At 38.7% G+C, this 20,198-nt stretch overlaps 1 protein-coding gene across 2 annotated transcripts in view; it reads left to right on the top strand.

Annotated features, from left to right (window-relative positions):
* The window catches only part of PCSK5 (proprotein convertase subtilisin/kexin type 5), a 245,172-nt gene that overhangs the window by 21,756 nt on the left and 203,218 nt on the right, over positions 1-20,198 (top strand). For both annotated transcript variants that reach the window (XM_015849157.2, XM_015849159.2), the window contains exon 2: positions 4,620-4,724. In XM_015849157.2, coding sequence (XP_015704643.1) covers positions 4,620-4,724 — 105 coding nt within the window. The remainder of the gene's footprint in view (positions 1-4,619; positions 4,725-20,198) is intronic.

The raw sequence follows: 20,198 nt of genomic DNA on the forward strand, positions 1-20,198 counted from the left end.
GTTTATCCTTAAAAAAAATAACAACCCTTCTCTCCAAGCTAGCTGAGATCTGTGTAGCATGAAAGCAGAGAGCTTATTTATTTTCCCTAAAATACAAGAAGTTTCTGCAGTTTTGTGCAGTCATAAAATACAATTACTCACTTGAGGTAAGTCTCTTGAGTAATGCATGTTAGCACATGCACTAGCACAGGCACAAATGCTATTGTGTGCACATAGTAGCGATTCATGGTGGTGACAGTAAAGTCCTTAAAAGCTATGACCCTTTACAAGAGTATTCTGGTACAATGAGTATGCACCTCACTGTGGAGGACCTATGGATATAGAGTAGCATCACTTCCCAGTAGCTAGAATCTCAGCCTTATGTCAGGCTACTCGTCAGTCCCAGTAACATCCAGTAACTGACTCATTAGACCCCTTTTGACTTGTGAGAGAGTACTGTGACCCGTACTGGTACTAACTCTGGCACCAAATTTGTGTCAGTGGTTGATAAAAATAATAATAATTTAAATATGTGCAACAGTGGCCTGATGCTGAGAGTTGTTCAGTGTCCTACAGGCTGTTAAACTGGCAATAAACTCTTATTAATACAGTCACGAGTGATGCAGCAACACAACTGTGTACAGTAATGTCTGTAATTTCCTTTATCTCAAGTATTGTCTAGTTCCAGCCTTCCTGCTGTGGACAGAGACTCTTTCTGATAGACCAAGTTGCTCAAAGCCTCATCCACCTGGCTTTGTGCGCTTCTGGTGTAGGGAACATCTACAAGTTCTGTGGGCAACATATTCCAGTGCCACCCTCACTGTGGCGAATTTATAGAATTTCTTCCTTATATCTAACCTTAATCTATCCTCATTTAGTTTAAAGCCACTATCCCTTGTTCCATTATTACACTCCCCAATAAAGAGATTTTTGGCAGTCCACAGCTTTTTTATAGGCCTCCCTTAAGTACCGCAGTTCTGCTACGAGTTCTCCAGGCTAAAGAAACCCAACTCTGTCAGCCAGTTTTCATAGGGGAGATGCATCAGCCCTCTTACCATTCCTGTGGCCTCTGCACTCACTCCAACAGCTCTGTGTCTTTCTTTTACTGGGGTTTCATGAGAGTGTAGGGATGTGCTAATCACAAATCTTTTTGTGATTTTGTGATCATTCAGTCTTGGATATGGTTGGTTTTCTGGGCTGAAAGCACACACTGCTGAATCATTTTGAGCTTCTGATCAACCAATACCACTAAGTTGTTCTCTAAATCCACTAATTATCCAGCCTGTATTTGTGCAGGAACTTTTACTCAGCCTTATTGAACTTCATGAGGTTTCCACATGTTTACCTCTGAAACATGTCAGGGTTTCCGTTAATGACATCCCTTCCCTCCAGTGTGTCAACTTCACTACTCAGCTTTGGTATCCATGACAAATAGATGGTTATGACACAGTGGAACAGGTTGCCCAGAGAGGTTGTGGATGCCCCATCCCTGGCAGCATTCAAGGTAAGACTAGATGTGTCTCTGGGCAGCCTGATTTAAAGGTTGACAACCCTGCAGATAGCAGGAGGGTTGAAACTCGATGATCTCTGAGGTCCTTTTCAACCCAGGCCATTCTATGATTCTGTGATGATTCTATCAAGTTTTCGGAGATTGTAGTTGATTCAGCTGTCATATTACAGAGTGCTGGTCCTAATACTGACCCCTGAGAAATGCTGCTTGTCACTGGTCTCCACTTAGATGTCAAGCTGTTTGCTATAACTTTCTGAGTGCAACAATCCAGCCTATTATCCACCAAGCAGTCCATCTGTCAAACCTTTGTCTTCTCAGTTTAGAGACAAGGATACCATACAGACTGTGTCCAGGTAGCTGTTGATCTTCCTCAGTTGATCTTCTCTTTTCCACCAACACTGTAACTCCACATTTGTGAGGCAATTTGCCCTTAGTGGAGCTGTGTTGGCTGTTGTCAGGCACCTCTCTGGTTTTCCTCATGGTTTAGCATGCTTGTTTTGAGGAGAATCTACTATCTTGCTGGATGTAGAGGTGACGCTTATTGGACTGTAGTTCCCTAGGGCCTTTTTTTTTTTTTGCCTTTGTAAGAACTGGTATTATGTGTCCCCTTTTCTAGTCAGTAAACACTTCCCTGGACTGCCATAGCTTCTCAAAAATGATAGATAGTGGCTTAACAGCTTCATTCACAACTTCCCTCAGGACCCTCAAATGTATCTTATCAGTTCATATAGGCTTGCACACATTCAGCTTCTTGAAATAGTCTTCAAACTGATGGTCTTCTATAGTGAGTGTTCTTCATTCTCCCAGTCACTACCTTTACCTTCTGCAACTTGGGCTGTGTGGTTCCTTATGTCACCAGAGGAGTATGCTGGTGTGCGGACAGAGAACTTCTACCTGCTGTGGCACTTGCAACAGACTTTAGTTCACAGTGGACCATGTGTGGATGACCTCAGCAGTCCTTGGATGCTTCATCTTTTTGAGATATCCATGAGAAAGCTTCCCCATGTATGTTTTAAGAAGCTTTAATCACAGTTGTGCTTAAGTAGATATGAGACCAGGCTTTGCCATGAGACAGATTGACACCACTTAAGCTTGAATTGCCTTTTCAGATAGAAGACAGCATGGAGATTAGTATTCCGATGCTAATGTATTTAATTTAGTCTTAGTCAAACCAATTCATATTTAATTTGTGATAAACCGACTTGTTTTAACTGAACGTTTTGATATTGGACTTAGACAAAACATAAAATATTCTTTCTGAAAGGGAGATACTGTTGTATCAACTGAACAGTGATGAGTATGATCCTGATTCTCCTTTCATTCTCAGTTCCACTTACATCTTTAAGATAAAATATACAAGTGCTTTGTGATAACAAAAAAATATCTGTCAGTATTTCTTAGTTTTACTTTTGCTTTCTCATGGTTTTTATTTTCTGACAGTCTTAAAAGCATATTTTTGGAGCTCTTCAGTGGCTTGTATCCAGTTCTCCTTGAACATTTAATGTTAAACAACCAGATTTCCTATATGTGTATTCCTGCAGATAAAAATTTAAAATATGGAATCGTTGTTGCTCTTTCTTTCTTGATGGTTTATTTGTAAAGCCAAGACAGTTAGCTTAAGGTGCTTCATTTTTTAACTTGAAACAACAGTAAGCTCTGTTGTTCCTTTTTTTGTTCACCATTAAAAAAGTTTTGACTAAATTATTCCTCATCTTTCAAGATTCACAGTTCAATAGAAGGTGAAATTTCGCAACTTGATGAGTAGTTCTCCCTAAATGTGAGGGTTGCTCCTAAAGTAATGCCTCCTATTTTATTATCTTGGCCCACATTATTAGAGGTGGATGTTGGTGGTATGGCAGTAGAAGTTGAACCTTTTCACCAATATTCTGTTACGTTTTGTTGTCATGTGGCAGAAGACAGTAGAGGGGCAGTATGACAAAATGATGTCTGACGTGGAAGTGTGTATGAAGCTTAGATGTATTGCTGAACAAAGCAAAAATGGCTCCCACTGACATTCAATGATGCTTGCTGAACTTTTTTGGAGACCAAGTGGTGGATGAGAGCTCAGTGAAAGTTGGTCTGGATAGGCAACATTTTCGTAGCAATGATGTTGTCATAATAGCTGTGAAACAGTGGGTCACCTCCACCAGTGCAGATGTTTATGAGTGCATCATGCATTCTCTTGTTCATGGCTGATGAAAGTATATAGCCAATGGTGGTGACTATATTGTGTTGTGAGAATTTGTTCTTGTGCTGTTGTTCTCTTTGTATCTGTTGTAGTTTCCATGGCGATAAATAGGAGGCATTACTTTCAGAGTGATGTGTGTTCTGAATGTTTTTTTATAGGTCTCTGAAACTAAAGTTTCATGTTATGAGTTTTTCCTATGTTGATGAGATTGGTGGGGAAATTTCTTCTTCAAATTGTCTAGTCTGTCAGTGTTTAATATTTGTACTGTCACTGTGTGATGGTAGGATGAATAAGAGATACTGTATTCTTGTGAAATTTACAAGTTTGCCTGATTTGATTCTGTACTTCAAACAGATATATAAAAAATAGTCAGTCACTATCTTATATCAAAATAGTAGTCACTATCTTATGAGGTCAACATTTCCACCTTTCTTTATTCTACTTCTTCTTTGACCACCTTTGGCCAAGAAAGGATCCCATGCTTGTGTAGTCTGATGCTGTGAACATGCTTTTTGTAAGTTAATTACATAAATAACCAAATTTAGTGCATTTTACAGTACAGCTACTGCAGCAAACTGGATGGAATGCTTTTTAATGACAGTATGGTCATTTTATGATTTTTATACTTGCCATTTGAAGACAGTTTGGATATAGATTGATACAGAATTACTTAAAATACTGCATATAAATTAAACATTAAGAAGGTAGATACAGACAGACTAAGCAGCTCAATTATAATCTTTGGTTATGCTGTTAATGCCTCAAGGACACTCCATCCATTTCATATCATATGTCCTTCTTTTGAAAGATGATCACTGGGTTCAAGTAACATTTCAGCACAGCAGGAAATTGCATAATTTATGGACCTTTAAAAATGAAAAACAGAAAACTGCTTTCCATAAATTAAATCTCCCTCTCTTTTTTTCATCTCTCCCCTTACAGATTGGAACGCTGAAGGATTACTACCACTTTTACCATAGTAAAACAATTAAAAGGTCAGTTCTCTCAAGTAGAGGTACCCACAGCTTCATTTCAATGGAACCAAAGGTAAGAAAATACACCTATGTGTCAGAGGGAAAAGCCTTTGCATATTTTATACGAAATATCATACCATGAGATGTTTACCTGAATGGCATATAGCATTACAAGAACTGACACATTATCTGTTTGCTGATGTTCTGCTTCCAATTAAAATGTAGTGAAGACAATACCATGCTATCAAGAATGTGCTATTCTTGGATGATAATGTCAAACGTGTTCATGTAGCAATATAGGAATTTTCTTAATGCACTGATCACTGTGTTTTGCTTTTCTGCCAGAGCACATGTGTGACTCTGTAAAACAAATTGAGGTGAAGATGAGCAATATAGGATGGTGTCAATGTTTAGAAGAGAGTTTCTCATTTTTTTCCTGCTCTTCTTGTTCAGTATGAGGGATTAATATAAGGAAAATCTTTTCTGTGGTCTTTTTTGGTAGTTCAAACTGATCATAATTTTAAGATGTACTTGATTTAATTAAAAAATAATAGACTGTTTGACTGCTGTATGTATCTGTTCCTATGAGTGCCAAGATGGACTCATCCTTCAGACAGCACTGCACTTGCAACAGGTGATGCTGCAAGAGGAAGGGAAAGTGTTCACATCTTCATCAGCCCATGCTGTTTCCCATGCTCACAAAGGTTCAGCAGTTTACATACATACAAGTTCACATGCGTGTACCACCACAACTTTTTACTGTTACACCCCTCTGTGGCAATGGTATCTGGCCCTGCTTTCTGTGGCCAAAACTGAGAGGAATTCTGTGGCTCGGCACAGCACAGAAATAGGGCCATAGTTTATTTTCCAGCATCTTCCGTGCTTTAGCATTTAGGTCTTGTTTCTATACTCTGTGCTGCTGCATGTACAGAAGTCTTTCTGTCCAATTTCTGAATTGTTGTTAAATATCACTGCAATACTGAGAAACACTAGTGAGGGCTGTGCAGGGTAGTCAGCCCTGTATATGATTCTATAACCAAAAAGAAGCTGATGGTCTGATACCATGGTCTAGTAACACGTTTGGTATTCACCTTTTCATTGCTCCACTGACTTCGCACTTGGAAATTATTGTGCAGCCATAGACATGTCAAATATGGACATGTATTTGTAGGCCTAAAGTCAGTTTATGCATGTAACACTTTATTGAAGTAGACTGGAAACTCAATTATATTGTATAAGCTTTTTATGGACCTTTTGAAAACAGAAGGTGTGATCTTAAAAAAGGCACATCGCATGGCTTTGTGAACATTAAAGTACTGGTATTATGTGCTTTTATATTTATGATTGTCACTGTATCTAATGCCAATATTTGCAGCAGATTAGATGGCATGTGTATTTGTGAATAAGGAAACATTAAGGTTTGTGTACTTTCCAAATCATTTAATGATAGTTTACTTAATGCTTATAATCTCTGTGTAGTATGTACACACAACTGCTTGCTCTGTGCTTGCTTTAGATGTGAATCATTAATTTGCTACTTTAGGAAATTTCAAATGATGGAATTTTTATCGAGGGGAAATTCCTTGCATAAGTTACCTGTACTAGTGGAAGCATTTTGATATTTGGCATTTCTAAACTGCTTATGTGGCTTGTGTTTGATTTCACTGTCTGACCATGAGAGGGAAGATAAATGGATATATAGGATATATTGATAATATACATAGGTAATGTAAAATGCTGCTTTCATTTAATGAATTGCTTTGATGATCTTTGGCTTGATCTTTCTTCTAGAAAGGAATCTTGACACTATTATAAACTGTATGAATATGTCCATCAGGGAACATAAACTGAAGGTGTGTATATTGCACATTTTGTCAATTGTCTCAGCCTTAAATGAACATTACTTTGCATTTAGATGAAAAGATAAAGGATGTGCGGTGTAACATGATTTTGACTACTATCAGCCATGTCTTTACCTAGAAATACTGTAGGTTGCCGCTTAGAGGTGAAATGATCGGAGAGTTCTAAGAACAGATGTGTTAGCGAGGCTTTAATGTTCATAACATAGATGGTCAAGTAGAAAATTCGGAATATAGCTATCTCCACAGGATCTTTTCTATTCTTGTTTATGATTGCATGGTGTTTTCTACATGTTGTTAGAAAAGCCAAGAATAGTCATTGTCAGGACAAAGATTAGTGCTATTTGTCAAAGCCAAGCGAAGCACTCAATGAAATCTACTACCAGAGGCTTCTGGTCTCTCCAGCTGATGTGATGTCTGTGCTTGGCCTTTGGAAGGGGTCACTGAAAGCACCATGCAGTGAATTGAGAGCCTTTTTTTAGCTCCATAGAATTTGTTCAGTGAAGTTGTTTTGGTGATTTGTGAAACAAAGGGAGCAGGACTGAAGCAGGGTGGAGAAGACAGACCTAGTCAGAGCATAACTGAAAAGTATCTTGAAGCTCTCATTCAGATATGGAATAGGTGAGTTTATTGCTGGTTGGCTCTCTCCTGAAATCAAACTAAATTTAGCATTTCCAAGGGAAGGAATGAAAAAATGTGATGCACCTCTGGGTTTGCACTAGTGGTGAAGTGATGATGCACTGAGTGAAATGGAGGTGTGAAAGTAGAATTGCAACCTGGCTGTATAAGTCAAGCTTTATATGAATACAAAGCATGCAGAAACTCCAGCGGAGTTTTTCTGTTGCTGAAGAAATTACAGCTTTGATGAAATAGTATACTTGAAACACCTTGCTCATAACAGCAATATGTGGAAGTTAAATGGACAGGACACATGCAAAGGCTGTCTTTTCATACAAGAAACTATTATGTGAGATGAAGAGTTTCTAGTGAAGGGCAAAGTCCAAAAATAGTAATTCAACTTCCAATAAAATAACATACTTACTAATGGGAAAATCATTTTAGGGCATTAGTGTTTGTTGGTATGAACCAAGATGACATCTTACTTTACTATTATTTTTTAATTTTATTTCAGGTAGGTTTATTTTGAGTTTAACTCCTAGTTGCTGATGCAGATTCCCTCATCCTTTGGAAGTGAAGGATTTCCAGTCTCATTTTCATTGAAATAAGCAGTAAAGCCATCAATTTCAGTTATCATGCCTGAAATGTATTGTGCAGAAGTGTCACTCCTTTGTCACCACTGCTCCAGGATCAGAGTACCTGGTGGAAAGATTGCTACAGGTACCTACAAATGTAGTACACCTGGTCTCACCGAGCCATGTGCAGAGTAGTTCTGTATGACCTGGTGAAACAAAGCTTTTAGAGTGTTTTACCTTTGCCATCATGAGCTCAGTAGAACTTGTGGTGGCAGCATGTAAAACATTAGCAGGCATATCTCTGAGGAGCCAACAACAAGCTGTCTGGGCAGCCCTCAGAGGGTAAACAGTAAAAGCAGAATCCTACCCTTAATACTGGTAGAACATTGTGGTTATTAATGGGGGCAGAGGGGAGCACAGTGGGAGAAGCCAGGAGTAAATGTTTCACCATAAGGCTGTGTAGAAGGGGTTGTGCCAGTTCACTCTGCTAAATAATACCTTGGTTTGGTGCAGGAGCTTGATGGCTAAAGAGATGGAGAAAGGATGGATTTCACCATAGGGTTATGGTCTTGCTTTGGTAAAGAATAAAAGAAAGTGCCACTGCTTGTAGAGCCTCTCTTGAGCAGCAACACATTTGATCACTGGATTAGAATGTTTAGTGCAAATCAAGAAGAGGGCCAAGATTTTCAATGTCCATCATCAAATTGTGATTTCCAGTTGTTCATGAGTGTGAATGTGCTGAGATTGGAGTATGAGGTTGACTAAGGAGAAAACTTCAAATTATTTGTGTTTTATATAGAAGATGCAAACTTCAGCAGGAATGAAGGATTTTATTATCATACTAAAATCCCAGGTTTTAATAGACAGACTTCTTGGACTGAAATCTTTGAGAAGCTCTTGATAGGAATGCTGTTAATGGGAAAGGTTTTGTTGGCCAAACAGAGCAACATAAGAGTTAAACACTGGGACCAGGTGAGTTACTGGTGTCTGCCTAGGTAGTTGTAATCTGCATTAGCACTCAAGAGGTCAAAGAACCAATTCTACAGTAGGTGCTGTCATGCTGACTTCCACATGTAGAGTTTAACTGGGGAGCTTAAGCTAGTTGGTAAGTAATGCAGTATTTACCACTGCAGACTCTTTAGCTAGCTACCTGAAAGAGCTTTAATGTGAGTGTTGCTTTAGCCTAGTCAAAATCAAGAATCAGACTTGGTGTTTCAAGGAGCCAATTGCCGGTAAGTTAGAACATGAACAGAATCAAAATGTGTGAGAGGGCGCAGGAACATTTCCATTTGATACCTGTGTCCAGAGCGTTAGAAAGTTTCATGTAAACATGAGCGAATAGACATGCAGCTTGGATCCTTTTGTGGTGCTTTTTGAGATACAAGGTTACAGCTCACTGAAGAGCAGCTGAATCAAATTCTTCTATAATTAGCACTGATCTAAGCTCATCATGTTTCTGCAAAGTTTGCATGAGACAGTTGGTATTTTGTTAGTGCAGTAGTTATTGAAATCTGTGCCTATGGGGTACTTTTTGTTAGTCTTACATTACCATATTCTCCACCTGCAAAAATCCTTGGGAAAGTTTCTTCAACAGAAATCAATCTCTTGTACTCTATGAGGCTGCTAGACAGTGTCGGGCTGATTTCCATTGGTAAGCAAGTGTGGACAATTTAGCAATGTCAATAGACCTTGAAGAGAAAAGCATAGCGACAAAACCCAGCATCCAGAGCAGTACTAGGGTTGAGTAGTAGCCATATCATAAAGTGAGTTTCTTCCTTGCCTGCACCAGAACACTGTAAGTACCGATGTTGTTTTTCTGAGGAATGAAACAGTATAAAATAGTTCAGCTACAAGGGACCTGTAAAGATTATTTAGTCCAACTACTGACCTCTTCAGGCCAGCCATGTCTAGGGAATAGCAACTTAAAATGCGGTGTTCTTTTTCAGCATATGGGACATGTTTGACCTGTGGATAATGAGAACCCATCTCAAAGCTAAACACTGTGTGGCAGAAACCTAAAGACGAAAGACTTAATCCAGAGCACATTCACATAGTACCAAGTAATTGTGCTGCATACTTGGCTGTTCCCATGCTCTGCAGGCCAAATCCACTGCTGCTCTAACAGGAGTTGATGGTTCTTCAATTAGCAAATTTTGTTGAGTAATAATTATTTCACTTCATTTATCTGCAATAAGGAGAATTATTTAATGAAGTTAATCATAATGCAAAAGAGATTGAGGCTTATTTGTGAAATTTGTTAATGTCTAATTCTATTACAATATTCATATGATAGATGACTTTTCTATTAGCACTTAAGAAACCCTCAGAAACAATCACGTCAGGTACCTAGTGGAATTACCTTTTGATGTCTTCTACTGAAAGCAGAAAAAAAGCCAATATGAATTCTGTGTAATATAGTTTTAGGAAAGAAAAGTGAAAATATCCACTCTTAAAGAATATTGAAGTATTTTTAAACATAGATTATTTCATTACCTATACTTACTTCAGTTTCATCTTAATTATTGCACCTGCCTCAAAGGGGTTTTGTTCCCTGTGCTCCTTATCTGCTTGTGCATTAGAAAGAAATGTTAGATTTCAGAACATAACAATTTTTTGGTGACAAGGTCATTTTACAGAACTCTCTGGGAATGTCAATCTCATTGTTAGCTGTTGGGCAAGAGTTAGAGATTAGTCTAGAGGTTTTATCTGGCACAATTCCTAATTAGTGTAGTAAATGGTTTGAGGAATGAAAAGTAAATTCAGCAGAATGTTGCTCTATTGCTATTCTCTTAGTTATTTGCTTAAGCTGGTACTGAGTTGGGCTGGGAAACTGGAAGACCAGTTTGAAAATGGGAAAGTGTGGGGTGATAATGTTGACCAGTAGTGTACTGTCAAAACCTAATGTGTGAGACCATGCAGCAAATATCCCATTCCATCTCTAGTCTATGGAGATTGTGGTAGATCTGTTGTTACAGTCTCTGTGCTTAATTGTCAATGAAAAAAAAAATAATGCCAGACCCTAAAGAGGTAGGTAGTGGCTCAGCCATCTCTAAAAGAAATAGCTAGACTCCCCTGAGACAGGAACATTCGAATGAGGCAGATCATGTTGGTCTCTTGAGTCTGTGGAATTTGGACCTTCTGATTTTGGAAAAGGAACACTCAAAACATAAAATGAAATATTAAAGAAATGCTATGGCCTAGGGCTTTGCAAGAGGTTCAGTCTATTAAGAAAAAATGCACAAACTATTCTGAAATTTGCAAAGCAATGTGTGTCTTAAATGTAAGTATTCATGACTTTTAAGATTAGCTGGATTTTAGCTCAGAGCTGTTTAAAAATACTGTTGAGTTTTCAGAAATTCTGTTCTTTGACCACTATGCACTTGGTGAATTTGAGGGGCATGCCATCTGGACTCCTTCATTTTTGCTTCAAGGCATGTGTTATTCTGTAAAAATATATTTTCAGTAAATATGTGGAGCAGAAGTTAGGATCAGTGGCAGAACTACAATCTAGCTCGTGTTACAGAATTTCATTTAAAACCTATAAAATTACACAGAAGTGTTCATTAGAAGGAAAATTGCTCAGGGGATACTTGCTGTATAGCAGGCTGGGGTGTTCTTTAAGTCTTTCCCTATGCTATATAGGGAATAAATACTTCTGAAATGGCTATTATGCAGTGCTACATTCATAATCGGTCAGATTTAAGATTAAAAATTAAATATCCCTCTTAAGTTTCTTGAATTTGAGGAAAAATCGGGGAAAACAGTTTTATAGGTGTCTTCATTGTTACCTGTAGAAGTTCAGTGGAAGACTGCCTTCTGGTATCTTGAAACCTAGATCTAACCTGTGTGCATGTGATAGTGGTCACAGTTACTATGTGCATTCAGTCTTTAGTTGAACTGCAGTGCTGTGCCAACAGTGGGCAAATTCAGAAAAAACTCCATTGCATACAACACCTAACTTCAGATTTCATGTACTTAGAGCCTAAATACTTCTTTGTGAATACTTGCACTGGTTCCTACTTCATAGTCTTTAGATATTACAACCTTTGACAATATCATAATTGTGAAGCTGAATGCATGCTAACAAAACTACAAAAGCTAGGAGGGCAAGTTTCTGTCTCTCTGCTGTTTTGTCAGAAGACCCTTTGGCAACAGGGACATGACAGTTTCATAGCATGGGCAAAGGCTGAGGAAGCAACTAGGGTAGCATGCACTGCAGTATGGTACATCATGCTTGGGTAGTCTTCAGTTGGCTTGGGCAGAGACTAGAATACTGACTTTTGCTGAGACTGCAAAGGATACACATGCATGCTGTGCAGCTAGCTTAATTGGCATCATTAGGTTCTCTTGTGTGCCTTAATTTATCTAAATGCTTTCTAAAATCTTTGCATTCAGGGATAGATCATCTCAGCAACTCTCTGCTAGGGTTTTTAAGCACATGGCTGTTGCTTTCTTGCATAACCGCACATCTGCCTGGTCAGCTCTCCCTGTGTGAACTGGAGTGCTTAGCTCCATTCAAAGTGAGACCTTTAATGAGGGGTATGCTGTGCATATATGGCAAGATCGCACGGGTGTGTGCAGCTCTGTTTTTGTAGGTGTAAATGTTATGCTAAGAAAGAAAAAAGCCTAGGAAAAAAAAGCATATTACAGGAACAGTGAAAGGATTTTGGTCAGCTTTAATGATGACAATATTGCTTTTCATGAATTTATGAGTGAGCAATTTAAGCCTACAAGATGACTGTTTCCTCACAGCAGTTATAATCACGCAAGAGCAGAAGATCATAAAGGAAAACGCTTGTCAATCCATAGTCTGTCTGTGTTGTTAAGTGTTAATAACATTTGAATTTCCTCATAGTTCCAAAGAAAGGAGTACTCTCCTCCTTTTTTTTTTTTAATAACAAAATGGGTTTGTAGATAATAAGTGATAGGGTGACTAAATGTTTCAAAAGAAGCATGGAGAATTAGTCCTTTCATTTCTAATCTCTCTTCTAGGAGCTTGCCAGGGAAAACAGCATCTCTGACAGCTGCAATGGTCTCATGTTATACAAACTGTGTTTTTGCTGTCATTAGAGACAGTTTGCATTACTAGTGGCAGAGACAGCAAATTACTGTTCTGGCTGCTGAAGTATAAAACTGCCGGATACCAGCTAGAGTCAGAAGAGGAGGAAGTGCAGATACTAGTTTTGAACCAGAGGAACATATTTGGTTCTGGAATGAGTTGATCCTGCAGGCCCAAATGCCAGAATGCCAGATCAGAGAAAGAGAGGGATTGAAATAAAACACTATGGACAAGAGCATCTCAGAACAGACTGTCTAGGAATGTGACAGAGCAGCCTTTACACACTGTTTCCTGAGGGAATCCAGCTTCATCCGATACTGATGAGACTGGCTATAGTGCAGGATATTCATAGAAAATGGATTAAAGTTGTGTTTTGTTTTCTTTTTTTCCTCATGCATTTGAAAAACTTTCTGGCAGCAATATATGATCCTGATGTAGTGCATCAACATTTTTATGTATCTCTCTGCCTGCTTCTGTCAGACAACACAATTGCACTCAATTCCAGTGGTGAATACCTCACCAAGATATGGTGTGAACAACATAGTGAACAACAAGTAAAGATGATACACACAAATCATTTATCGTATCAAGAGTTATTAGCAGATAATAAAGAGCAGTACAGGGAGCTGGAAAGACAACTTTCTCCAAGACAGAGCAAAAAGAATCCTCCCACTCCAAACCCTGTGCGTATAACAACCTATGTTCTTACGGGATCATTTTGAAAGGACAGTGTCACTGGAACCTAGTCATTTTCCTTGGTTCGATGTTGTATTTCACATCAGCAGATCCTTAATCCAACTTGTGCTGCAGTACTGTGCCTTAGAGAAGCTATACCCTATGTGAAGCTCGGGGACTTGGATGTACACAGCTATCACCAAGCCTCCTCATCCTGCAATGAAGCAGGATCATACTGGCAGCAGAGCACACACTTCTGCAAGTGGAACGTGTATAGTGAGCACTCTGGATGTGTTTCTAGGAAAATGTTTTGATCTCAATGTCACACAAAGCACTGTATGAATGCAGACAATATTTTAGTAAAATAAAACACTCTCACTCTAAATCCTTTCCCTGTAATCCACTTTAAGCATTCATATCTATTGATGTGTTGATTGGTGCTTGTATAAGCTGTGTTTAACCTAGATTAATGTTTTCCATTTTTTGAGGGGGAGTAAATTCCATCACTGTGATTATCTGAAATTCTAAATAAGTGTGGGGACCAGAATATAGGTTTATCTTTGCTTTTGTGAAGGATCCAGATGAAAAAATTATTTTTAAGTACTTTTACCAAACTCAGAATGAGTCCACTCTTCTCAATAACAGTTACAGCAACTGTATATGATAATATAATAAAGTCAGAATTTCTGAATTTTAGACAAGTTTCCATTTTCCAGGGTGTTCCTAAGAAACTGTTTCTGCCAACAGACTCAAAAGTCTGTAAGACCAAAAGGAAACATTGTGGTCATCCTGTCAAACCATCTTTGACCAGATGACATATGGCTCCCTGGAACTGATTTCTGTTTGAAGCAGAAAATAGCTTTTAGAAATCTTACAATTTTAATGAAAACATTACAACAAAACACTGTTACCAACTGTGGGGTTTTCAGAAGTCTTTCAGTTGTTCCATTTTTCCTTTATCTGATGTTATCTAGCTTCAGCCTGTAGCTGTTTCCTATTGCTGTTCCTTTACAACAGTTTGGCAGCCTGCATGCATGTTTGGATGCTGTAATCTGAACACTTGTAAATTTCCCTTTCCCTATCTAGGAGGAGCACCTCGGGAAACATTTCATTCTGTATCTATTTTTCTGTTAATCATTTCTGTGCTGCTTTCTGTGGTATGTGCTGTGTCAGCATGCATCCCTTGCCTTGAATGCAGGAAGCCAGGAGTGGGATTTGCCACCCTGCTAAGTACACACATAGGACAACCTTGCTTGTCTCACCTAAATACAGTCTGGTAAGGAAACCTGAAGGAGGCATCATCTGAAGATCCTGAAATGTCTGCCCTGGCAAAAGCATATCTCAGATGATATCAAACAAAGTTTACCTTCATTTCAAAAGATGAATGTTTGCACACTTAAGAGTTTTCATAGCCAGTTATCATGAAAAATCACATTTATGTTAGGTCATTTTAAAGTCTTTTTATCCCAACAGAAGTCCAACTAGTAATAGCTCATAAAGCAGCGAGCTTTATGAGCTTTCAAATGATGTACACATAGATAACAGAAATTTTGACAAGACTGTACAAACTATACTGCAAATTCATGTGAGCAGTCTGACTGAAGATTGAAAAGCTGTAGTATATACAATTAAAAATTCTGTCCCGTAAGTAAGAGCTATGGAAAAAATGCTATTTATTTTCTTTTTCTCAATCTGTAATATGAAGAGTGTTGTGAATTATGAGCATTGAGAAATAAATCCCTAACTAAGTGACTGCTTTTGGCACATTTCTCATGTCAGAACGTGCACAGGAGTCAAGCTGTCAAGGAGTTGCAAAGCCAAGATACTGCCCTTGTTTCACTCAAGGCTTTAAAATAAAGAAGAGCAGTAAACAGCAAGTTCATTAATCAAGTATCCCTCCAGCTTTTATGTGGTCTGACTTGAAGAAACTGAGAGATACCACCTCACTGAAACTACTGTCAGCAGTTCTTGAGGTGTGGGAATAGTACTTCAGTTTAAAAAAAAACAACATTTGCTTTCATTCAGCCTACTGGATGTAGGAAAGGAAACTTCAGTCATTTTTCATTTGCCCGGGGGTCTGGACTGCAGCGTTTCCTCAGGCTGGCTGCACATGTCTTTCATAAGTAGCTCTGCAGATTATTTCAGAAGGTGATGATGATGTTTAAGAGATCCAGCAATTACTGTTTTCATAGCACCCAAATTCGCTGCCAGCTGCAAGCTGGAAGTGTTCAAGACAGGAGGAGTTGCTCTGGAGCTTCATCTACAAATAGAGGAAAAGAGAGATTAAATGAGCAATGTCTTAAAAGGTATAAGAATTTGTATCTTTTTATTGTTGTATGTGTTTGTTTTTGTGGTTTTCTTGTTGCCTTTTTTTTTTTTTTTTTCATTATAATTTATGCTGGAGGAGATGATGTTAATGACTCTTCCCTCTTGATTAGAAGAGACATACAGGCTGGCCATGAAAGAAGTAGGTGGAGTCCTCAAGTTGTGCCACAAAGGCATCTGAAATGCCAAAGATCTAGTGAAATGTTGTGGTGCAAAATATGTCACTGATATTTCCATAAAGAACAGACCCTATTATTTTTAATATTTCAGAACTCTAAAACTGAGGCTTGAGATAAATATTTTTGACCCAATTTTAAATTCTAAACATACACTTTTTATTACATGCTAGGAATAGAGCGGGTTCAGGAGGAAAAAAAACAAACAAAAAAAACCCCAACCAAACAAAAAAAAAAACATTAAAAAAAAAACAAAAAACAAAAACAAAAAAAAAAAAAAACAAGAGAGAAACAATATTGCATAGGGATGATTTCAAAGGTGATTTTGGCTAGTTAGGAGACTACTCCAGAAAATCATCCTGTGTGTGCTGTGATTGAGATTGGATATATAATACACTTTCATGTATTATATATCACTTAATTTTGAAATACTTATACCACCTCAGCAATTCCCACCATATTTGGTAACTTGTAGAGGATATCTGTGGTGATAGAAGTTACAGCAAACCGTGGACTGATCTGCACCTTTGGATCTGCTGTGGTATTTTCGATGTTTGGATTTGACCCAGCGGGAAATTTGTATTCCTGGTAATTAATTTTGTAAATTATTTAGGGCCAACTGAAATTAGCACGTGCAGGTGTCTGAAGTACATCATTTGCATTAAGAGCTGTAATGACTACCCTGAGGAAAGAAAAAATCCATCAGAAATTTCTACCTTTTGTTTGTTTGTTTGTTTTCATATATATAATTGTCATAACAATAATAGAAGCATAAACCTCAAGGTATATCGACTGCCAAATGTTGGGCTACAGAGCTAATTTAGTTTACAGAGTTTAAAGTTTTATTCTCTTGTAGATACTGTGTTTGGTATTCTCATAGTCTCATAGTCTGGTGCGGGTTGGAAGGGACCTTAGAGATCATTGAGTCCAACCCCCAGGATTCGAGCCTCCTGTGTAGCAGAGTGGCACTTCTACCACTTGCGCCACAGGGGGGATACGAACCCGGGCCTCCGGTGTTGCTACCACTGCACCACCGGGGGCACCAGGTATTGGCCTTTTATTAAGCAGATATGATTGTAGACCTAGGCTAGATGAAGTCTTGATGTATCAGTTAGCATTTGGAGTGATGTTTGTACTAATCCTCACAGTGTATTGGAATTCCAGATTATTATTCTGTCTCAAGACCCAATATACTTAGATAATACGTAACAGTGTAAGCACATATCAGTTATAGTAGATTTTGTTCTTAAAAATCATGTTACCATGTAACGCATGAGTTGTCATGAGGGGAGCTGTACGAAACAAGGTGATAAATATTAAAGTGCATTGTATAAACATGAGAGTTACTTTCAAGCTGGTACAGCAAAGATTTTTCCTGACTTATCCATGGCTGAGTTACCTTAGAAACAGAACCAGAAGCATCTGAGCTGGCTTTGGCACTTCTGTCTGCAGGAGGGAGAATCTCCTGCTGCCTGAGACACACTGCCTAGGACAGCCAGTACTGGGGACTGCTGCTAGCAGCCTCTTGGCTCCCTGTAACTCATTCTCAGCTCTGCTGCAAAGTTTCTGTGTGATGGTCATCCTGAATTGTGATCTGCACAAAAGTCTGTAGTGGCACAGAGTGGGAGAAATGGACAGAGGCCTCAGTAATGTTCCCTCTACACCTACTGCATTCATTCACATCTATGAATAAGAGATGTGCAGAGATTTCCCCAACAAGAGATGATGTGGATCTGTAAGTGATGTGACAGAATCTTTTTGCTTCTGCCACTTCCACTGTTGCCTGCCTTTCCAGTAGGATATACATCCTGGCTGGCAGCAGACATTCTGTGCTCCTTCAGAATTTCAGTGTGCTATTTACCTTTCCTGGCATAATAAACTGGCAGCGAACTCTCATAATACAGAGAAGATGTATTGCTGCCCCTGCCTGGACTGTGCCCTTTTCTCTTGCATTTGTCCCCTACTTACTCCTCCCAAGTCTTGTTCTACATGCAAGAAGAGACTTCATTGCCACACACAGCTGGGGTCAGAATTGTGTTGATGCTCATGAAGAGTTCTGAGATCTGGAGATGGGGAGGGTATGAAGGAAAGGCAACTGGCATTTCGGATCTGTTCACAAGCACAGCTGTGGATAGTGGTACCTCAGCTATGTGGAAGTATGCCTGAGTGCTGTAATGCATTACTTTTGTATAGCAGAATAGGTAGATGTGGGGCTGCAGGTAGAAACCACTTAATTCCTATCAGGACTGCCTGGCTTTTCTGTGGCCATGAGATGGAAAAATATGCATTGAATTTCAGCTTTGTTCCATAGGTCAGGCTGCTGTAGATCTCTCTGCAATTGTGCAAGATATGTTTCTTTCAGCAAAAGTAATAATTTGAAGTGTTCTCTGCAGCCTTCTCTCTTCTTCTGCTTTTCTTTCTCTACTCAGCCTGTCTTAAAATCTACTTTTTTTTTATGTTGCTTTTATTCAGATTATGTGTAGAGTAATTATGACAACTGCTTTGATTGTGGATTGTCTTTGACCCTTGCTGAAGAAGCACATTGTCAGTCAGCAAGAGTGCATCACTTAGCACTGCTGGATTCATTGACTTTTTATCCAACTTTAGACCCCTGCAGTTTGTGAAATGGCATCTGCAATAATTTTCCAAGCTCTTGACCTATGTCAACAGCTACTTTATCCAACTGTCTTCATCTATTTTTATGTGCAAATTGACTGCTGCTACTGTGAGTCAGAGAATACAGATAGGTTAGGAAAACAGCCTACTGTTCAATTATTTAAAAAACATGCAATTCCTCTTAAGTGGAGCAATCCAGCTTTAGGAGTCTCTTTCTGTGGCTGCCCATCGGCAACAGGAGGTGTGCCAGTGGCCTCCCCAGCCTTTCTGCATAGCTGAGTGATGGCTTCAGTCTCAGCTCTTCCACAGCCAGGTTGTGTTACTTGGAAATTGGCATATCATCCAACACTCCTTAAGTCCTGAATTTTTTGACCTTTTGTTTTCATAAGGATGTGAAATACAAGTGGAGAGTGTTGTCAAATCATGTGTTAAGTAGAGCTCATTGCAGAAAATTTGATAATGGTAACAACTCATAACTGACTGTTTCTGCTACCATGAGTAGTCGCAACCATTTTTCTTTTATATCCCACAGCGGGCCAGGCATAGTCTTGGTTTCCCTCTCTGGAAGTGCCAGCCTCTTTCCTGCCCTCTCCTTCAGCCTTTATCTCAAGTAAAGGTCAGCACTCAGTGTTTAAGGAGTGAAGGCTGAGGTGTAGCAGGTGCAGTGTGAAGCCATCCCCATGGAGAGCAGGTTGTCGCATGGTTTAACATTGCCCCTTTTGCTCATTCAGCCTGACTCCATGCAGATTCACTGCTAGTTCACTGATAGCTTGGTGATATTTTCCATGTGCCGAGTTTTCTGTCCTTTCTTTATACTGTCCATCTGGCACTTCCTTTCATTTTAGTTGAGCAGGAATTTCTACTTTCTTTGAGGTGCGGGACAGTATGGAGCGAATGATGCTGTGACTATGTTTGAGAGTGGCACTTTCAGCAATTCGTTTTCATAAACTGAATACTCACACCTTTATTTATTTATTTTTAATTCTGCAATGTAGAATAATGGATTTTGATATGAAATGCATACATTACTTCAGGGTTAGGATATTGCTTCCCCGTCCATTATTTTTTCAAAATGGAAAGGAATATGCCTCCAACTTGCTTTATACCTTTTTAATGATAACATTTTCACATGCTGGACTTGACACATTTTTAATCAATTTGAAAATACTTATTAAGCAGACCTCCTCGTAACATGTTTGGAAAACAAAGAAAGTGCTATTTCACAAGGCTGTCTAGTGTTTGTATATTAAAAATCACCCTACTTTGATAATAGGTGGATTATATGTGGATCTCAAGGGTTTTTTTGTTCTTTTTTTTTTTTTCCACAGTTTATTACAGTAGAAGAGTTCTTACTGCTGCATACATACACAGGACTGCTTTTTCATTAATTGTGTTAAATTAATGAGAATGAAAATTGCAGAAAGCAGTTCAGTTTCACAGTTAGAGATAACGTTATATACTTTATGCCTACGGAGAATGAAAGAGTGATATAATGGAATAAGCTTGGAGCAGCTTTTATTCTGCAGCATTGTTTCATGCAGGTATGTGAAGAAGAGCTGCATCGTGTATAGAACAAGCCTATGAGTGAGGAGACTGGAAATGATTTATTATTTTTTTAATTTTTTTTTTTTTTTTTTTTTTTTA

The sequence above is a fragment of the Coturnix japonica genome, chromosome Z, assembly GCF_001577835.2.
Source record: "Coturnix japonica isolate 7356 chromosome Z, Coturnix japonica 2.1, whole genome shotgun sequence".
In the NCBI taxonomy this organism is placed as follows: Eukaryota; Metazoa; Chordata; class Aves; order Galliformes; family Phasianidae; genus Coturnix; species Coturnix japonica.